This window comes from Oncorhynchus keta, chromosome 10 (genome assembly GCF_023373465.1).
Source record: "Oncorhynchus keta strain PuntledgeMale-10-30-2019 chromosome 10, Oket_V2, whole genome shotgun sequence".
Lineage (NCBI taxonomy): Eukaryota > Metazoa > Chordata > Actinopteri > Salmoniformes > Salmonidae > Oncorhynchus > Oncorhynchus keta.
This window is the reverse complement of record NC_068430.1, coordinates 46,478,285-46,485,676: the sequence shown is the minus strand read 5'-3', so window position 1 is coordinate 46,485,676 and position 7,392 is coordinate 46,478,285. Positions and strand designations below refer to the sequence as shown.

At 40.3% G+C, this 7,392-nt stretch overlaps 1 protein-coding gene across 6 annotated transcripts in view; it reads right to left on the bottom strand.

Moving 5' to 3' along the window:
- Positions 1 to 26: 26 nt before the first annotated feature.
- si:ch1073-335m2.2 (msx2-interacting protein) overlaps positions 27 to 7,392 on the bottom strand; it is a 31,740-nt gene continuing 24,374 nt past the window's right edge. For 5 of the 6 annotated variants that reach the window (XM_035778405.2, XM_035778410.2, XM_035778409.2 and 2 more), the window contains 2 exons: positions 3,361 to 3,522; positions 27 to 1,257 (listed from right to left, as the gene is read on the bottom strand). In XM_035778405.2, the coding sequence (XP_035634298.2) occupies positions 1,126 to 1,257; positions 3,361 to 3,522 (294 nt within the window). In that variant the 3' untranslated portion in view covers positions 27 to 1,125. The remainder of the gene's footprint in view (positions 1,258 to 3,360; positions 3,523 to 7,392) is intronic. The other variant, XM_035778406.2, reaches the window with a different exon arrangement.

The following is a 7,392-nucleotide window of genomic DNA, read 5'->3' as shown; positions in this document are numbered from 1 at the left end:
AAGAGAAACAATGACAGACATCCAGATGAAATAAAAGAGCTCATTTAATGTTCAAGTTTTCTGGATTGTTTTTTTATTGGAGTAACAAAATGTGATGTGCCCTCAGCAAACTCCACACGAGAGTTTGCCAACCTGCTGTATTAGAAGCATTTACTCCACGAAATCAAGGGGTTTCATCTGCGTCCTTCCTTACAACCCCAGCAATCCCACCTTACCATCTTGTATTTCCACGGTTGGTTGGAAGTCTCTTGGTGTCAAGTCGTCTCAAGTTCCATTTAGTCCGTTTTAAATATTTAAAATATTTACAGAGTCCAGTATTCCAAAAACTCTTTAATCCCACTGTTGCTCGTATAATGCTGAAACAGGTAGAAGGGAAGAGCCTCGTCTGGTTTGAGTAGAGAGAAAATGGAACAGTAGAGCTGGTGGAATCAAAGGGGTTTGTTAGGCTGACACTGTCCTCTCTACAAGATCTATGAGTCCCAAATGGCACCATATTTCCTTTGTGTACTACTTTTGACCAGGGCCCTAAGTAGTGCACTATATGAGGAGTAGGGAGCCATTTGAGACGTGACCCTATTAGGGTGCCCTAATAGTATTTTGAGGTTAATTCTTTCTCCTCTATGGGATAGGCTGAAAAATGACATTTGTTTAAATACATGTTGAAATGTCTATTTTTGCCATTGTTGTACAATGACCTATGATCCTTTCTTATGAAGAATTGAAAAATGAACCATTAAAAAGATGAAGAAAAAAAGGCCACACAGTTAGTCACTCATTCTTTTCATCAAAGTATCTCCCTACGTAAAAATAAAACTCCCCAATAAATACAAAGACAGCAGAAAAAGAAAAAAATGTCCAATAAGAATGGACACATAGGGCTCTGGTCTGGTCCATCCCTGAGCTCGCTCTTTTGAGAAGGACAAAAATACCAGGAGTGACCAAAAAGAAAAGAAAAAAAGAATTGATATGGAAAAGGTAAAAGTTCCAATAGGACGTTATCCTACATGTTCCCAGTGTCTCCAGGAGCAAAGATCCTGCCATTCCTCTTGGTTCCTGAGGCTCAACGTTAAGTACATCCACTGAAGAAAAGAGGTGGTTCCCTTTTCCCGCTGGGGGAGGGGGTCCTTAAACAGAGGTGATGACAATCATGAGGTGAGGGGAGATATTGGAGATCCGGTTGAGGAGGTCAGGGGCTAGCCGGGATAGGTGGCTCTCTGAAAACTCACATGGTGGGAATATCTGCAACACGTAGGCAGGCTGGAGAAGAGCGATAGAAATGGATCAGTTGAAAGACTAAACCTTATAAAGACACTTCTAAAAAGTAAAACCACACACACATTGAAGCAAACTTTTAATTTGGCTCTAAATTACAGCATTTTGGATTTTAGATCAAATGTTTTATATTGGCCTTGCATCGCAGTGTTGCCGCATCACTATAGCCTGGGGGTTTCAATCCCGGGAGTCCCATAGGTCAGCACACAATTGGCCGAGCGTCGATCAGGGATAGGTTTGGCCGGGGGGGTGGGGGGCTTTACAAAGATCATTGTGCTCTAGCGACTCCTTGTGGCAGGCCGGGTACCTACAGGCTGACTACCGACACATTGGTGCGGCCGGTTTCTGGGTTAAGCGAGCAGGTGTTAAGAAGCACAGTTTGGCGGGTCATGCTTCGGAGGACACATTTGCCTCCTGAGTCCGATGAGAAAAATCAGGGTTAAAATTACTAAAAAAACAAATAAATGTATATTAAGCGAGAGGACACTAAGTCACCTTTTATTTTACGGTTTATTTCACACATATCCGTTTTAGCATTTAGAAATGAAAGAGCTTTATGTAATCCACCCATTTGAAGGAGTCACTAGTATTTTGGACAAATTCACTTAGTGTATAAAATGTTGTCTAAAGTTTAGTATTTGATCCCATATTCCAAGCGCACAATGACTGCTGGATGCATTTGCAGTTTGCTTTGGTTGTTTTTCGGATTATGTTGTGCTCAATAGAAATGAAAGGTAAATCATGTAGTGTGTCATTTTGGAGTCATTTATTGTAAATAAGAATAGAATACGTTTCTGAACACTTCTACATTAATGTGGATGCTACCATGATTATGGATAATCATGAATGAATCATGAAAGAAAGTTAGCCATAAATATCGTGCATCTAACTTTCTCACGGAAGCAGCCACGTTAATGTAGAAGTGTTAAGAAACATTCTTATTTACTATAGTGACTACAAAATGAAAATAGTATTTACAATTAATTTCTATTAGGCACAACATAATCTGAAACAACCAAAACAAACTGAAAATGCATCCAACAAGTTTGTAGAGTCACAAGGTTGATGTAGTCATTGCATGCTATATGTGACCAAATATTAAACTTGACTACAATGCAGACTTTTTAAAATAACAATTAACTACCTTACTGTGATTGTTTTCAATTAAAATCGTGAAAAAGAAACAAAAATAGCTTCTTAGCAAAGAGCAATTTCTCAAGAATGTGTGTGGGTTGTAGACTCAAAATCAAATCAAACTTTTATTTGGTTAGCAGATGTTAATGCGAGCGTAGCGAAATGCTTGTGCTTCTAGTTCCGACAATGCAGTAATAACCAACGAGTAATCTAGCTAACAATTCCAAAACTACTACCTTATACACACACAAGTGTAAAGGGATAAAGAATATGTACATAAAGATATATGAATGAGTGATGGTACAGAGCGGCATAGGCAAGACTCCGTCTCATGCTACCACTAGAGTGAAAGCACCGCCAGCATTAAAAAGTGACCAAAACATCAGCCAGGAAGCATAGGAACTGAGAAGTGGTCTAAGGTCACCACCTGCAGAACCACTCCTTTATTGGGGGTGTCTTGCTAATTGCCTATAATTTCCACCTGTTGTCTATTCCATTTGCACAACAGCATGTGAAATTTATTGTCAATCGGTGTTGCTTCCAAAGTGGACAGTTTGATTTCACAGAAGTGTGATTGACTTGGAGTTACAGTGTAGCAGTGTATATAAAACACAGGAACATATAGATTGACTGCACTATAAGTGAATTTGTCCAAATACTTATGGTACCTTCAAAATGGGGATAGATACATAAAGTGCATTCATTTCTACACTGTAAAACTGACATACACTCAAATAAAAAAGGTGCCATTCAGTACTGTCGCCACACAAAACATTTGATCTCAAATCCAAAATGCTGGAGTATAGAGCGAAATGAACAGTTTAAACTTCACTGTCCAAATAAATATGTGGGGGGGTGTATAACTTCATATTTGATCAATCACAAGGAGTGGCTGATGGTTTGTAAAAACAGACCTCGACTGTAGCAAACACCTAAATAGGTAGACAGACCCACCTGATTGGAGCCTGGGTTGGGGACATTGATGATGCCTGCAGCCAGCTTGGCCTGAAGGTAGTTGATGAAAGCGGTTCTTAGGGCCTGGGTCTGGTTCAGGACATCCTCCTGGTCCCGTCCACATGGCAGGGCAAGCAAGAGACAGAACTCACTCTCCCCCTGCAGTAGACAGAACATAAATCAAATTAGAACAAGGACCTGTGATGGACATGAAAGCTCCTAGGATAGGATAAAGTAATCCTTCTCACCCCCCCCCCCTTAAAAGATTTAGATGCACTATTGTAAAGTGGCTGTTCCACTGGATGTCATAAGGTGAATGCACCAATTTGTAAGTCGCTCTGGATAAGAGCGTCTGCTAAATGACTTAAATGTAAATGAAATTCTTAACCATTACTTAAATTATTATTATTTATTTTTTAACCTTTATTTAACCAGGCAAGTCAGTTAAGAACATATTCTTATTTTCAATGACGGCCTGGGAACAGTGGGTTAACTGCCTGTTCAGGGGCAGAACGACAGATTTGTACCTTGTCAGCTCGGGTTTGAACTCATTACTAGTCCAACGCTCTAACCACTCGGCTACGCTGCCGCCCCAAATTGCTGAGGTTATAAGTTAAACATTTTCCTCATGTAGGATCCACTCACTTGCTGTTTGCCTCCACTTGATGATCTGGGCCAAAAAGTCCTCATGCAGTCTTAAATTGTATATATATATATATATTTTAAATCACTGTATTTCTAGTAAATTACTGTTTATTTAATGAAAATAACTCCAGAATATATTTTCTCATTAATTTCCCCGAGCTTCTTTTGGCCATTGAAATGCTCAATTGTGTGTGTGTTAGGAAACTAATTTGAAGACATGTACATACACAGCCCCGATTGACTGATAGGATGGTCTAGATTCCATCCCCTTACCCAGATGAACAGTTATTGGTCTAGTATAAATCAGATAAGATTGTGACAACATGATATAGCCAAAATATATCACAATATTTTTCACATTGTTAACAGTATGATGGCATTTTATGGTTAGGAATTTTTTTTAAGTTCATAATTTGCTTAATAAGTTGTGCATAACCCTAGGGTAGCAACACAAAGCTTTTTCCATTCGGATTGTTTTATACTGTTACGTGGGGCTGCATAATATGGGCATCAAATCTTGGCCTTAGTTTTAACCAAATATTACAATTGCGATTTGACAAGAGATTTAGATCAAAACACTTGGGTGAAATGTTGGCATTATGGAAATAGACTGGTCACCAACCTTTGAGTCAAGTTTACGTTCGCAGTCAAAAAGCAAGCTGAGATCTACCGCTCAGATGTGTTTTAAATTAAAAAATGTAAGTCTATACAACATTAACATAATAAAAACTGTTCTGTAGGAATGAGGTTAGGCCTACTGCACTAACACATCACAGCATATTGGCTATGCTTGGCCTGTCAATATTGTTCTTCTCAGACCATATTATATTTCAAAACTCAAGCTTAGATAACAAAACTGACCAGTTGTATCACTTGCCAGGCAAAACTGAGCATCAACTGAGATCATTTGCTTTTTTATTTTACTGTACTGATATGGTACCTGCATCTGATGGTCAGTCTCAGCGGCGGGAGAGAGCAGAAGAGGGTCCGCCTCACAGTCCCTGTTCTCTCCCTTCCTGGATGAGACTGACCTGAGGGGACATAGTCGTCCACATGGCGAAACTCAAGACTCACTACATTATTTGTGCCTCATGCACACATTCGTTGCTCCTATGACCAGAGAAAGTGAAATATTCCTCAATATTTAAAGACACGACGAGCTGCTAATAATAAAAATGCAGGGCTACCGATACACTTGGCAACTCATTCATTGCAGCGTGAGTGGAAGTAGGGAGAAGTGAGTTATGTTTTGTAAGTGTTGAATCACATTTTTAACATGAACTCACTCGAAAACAGCAGCTCTTTGCTTTATTCTTTATATTATATTATTATTATATTCTTTGACAGCCACTCTCTGGTCATGGTTTTAAAAGTGATGAAATCTCACTTAGGCTAATAAGTGAGCTCTGCCGGGTAGCCGGAGTTTGTCCGTTCAGACAAAAGAAATGGGAACAATTTGCCTACACGGCACACATGGCTTCTGAATGAAGCGCACCTACCGTCAACAGTGCAAGACAAATATTTGTTTTATATGAGCACAAGGCTTTATCATTGGCTTTTCTACAGACCTGTTTGGTGATCGACTAGGAATGCCTTGAAGATCAACCAGTTCTAATTCTATAGGTAGAATGTAATAGTGGGCACTTTGAATACAGTGTTGGTCTGACATGAAAATAAATTAGGAAAAAAAAGCAAACATATTTTAATAGGCCTACCATGTGTGTGCGCACGTGTATATATTTTTATACACAGTGCATTCGCAAGGTATTCAGACCCCTTGAATTTTTCCACATTTTGTTACACTACAGTTTTATTCTCAAATTGATTTAAAAATTCTTCCATCAACCCTACACACAATATCCCATAACGACAAAGCAAAAACGTTCTGAATTTTTGGCAAATTTACATTAAACATCACATTTACTTAAGACCCTTCACTCAGTACTTTGTTGAAGCACCTTTGGCAGCGATTCCAGCTGCGAGTCTTCTTGGGTATGATGCTATAAGCTTCAAGTCCGGGCTCTGGCTGGGCCACTCAAGGACATTCAGAGACCTGTCTCGAAGCCACTCCTGAGTAGTCTTGGCTGTGTGCTTAGGGTCGATGTCCTGTTGGAAGGTGAACCTTTGCCCTCGTCTGAGGTCCTGAGTGCTCTGGAGCAGGTTTTCATCAAGGATCTCTCTGCACTTTGCTCTGTTCATCTTTCCCTTAATCCTGACTAACCTTCCAGTCCCTGCCACTGGAAAACATCCCCACAGCATGATGCTGCCACCACCATGCTTCACCGTAGGGATGGTGCCATGTTTCCTCCAGACGTGACACTTGCCATTCAGGCCAAAGAGTTCAATCTTGGTTTCATTAGACCAGATAATCTTGTTTCTCATGGTCTGAGAGTCTTTAGATGCCTTTTGGCAAACTCCAAGTGGGCTGTCATGCCTTTTACTGAAGAGTGGCTTCCGTCTGGCCACTCTACCAAGACACATTTCAGTTATACAACTGGCTAGGTATCCTCTTCTCCTTTCCATAAAGGCCTGATTGGTGGAGTGTTGCAGAGATGGTTGTCCTTCTGGAAGGTTCTCCCATCAACAGAGGAACTCCAGAGCTCTTTCAGAGTGACCACTGGGTTCTTGGTCACCTCCCTGACCAAGGCCCTTCTCCACCGATTTCCCAGTTTGGTCGGGCGGCCAGCTCTAGGAAGGGTCTTGGTGGTTCCAAACTTCTTCCATTTAAAAATGGAGGCCACTGTGTTCTTGAGGACTTTCAATGCTGCAGAAATGTTTTGGTACCCTTCCCCAGATCTGTGCCTCGACACAATCCTATCTCAGAGCTCTACGGACAATTCATTTGACCTCATGGCTTGGTTTTTGATCTGACATGCACTGTCAACTGAGGGATCTTAGACAGACCGTATAGCCTTTCCAAATGATAGCCTTTCCAAATCATGTCAAATATATTGAATTTACCACAGGTGGACTCCACTCAAGTTGCAGAAACATCTCAAGGATGATCAATGGAAACAGGATGCACCTGAGCTCAATTTTGACTCTCTTCGCAAAAAGGTCTGAATACTTACGTAAATAAGGTATTCTTTTTTTACATATAAATTAGCAAAAATGTTTTAAAAAACAACCTTTCTTCGCTTTGTCATTATGGGGTAGTGTGTAGATTGATTTAATCCATTTTAGAACAAGGCGGTAACTTAAAAAATTTTGGAAAAAGTCAAGGGGTCTGGGTACTTTCCGAATGAGTTGTACATACTATATATACAAAAGTATGTGGATTTGGCTATTTCAGCCACACTGTTGCTGACAGGCCACAGCCATAGACAAACATTGGCAGCAGAATGGCCTTGCTGAAGAGCTCAGTGACTTTCAATGTGGCATCCCACA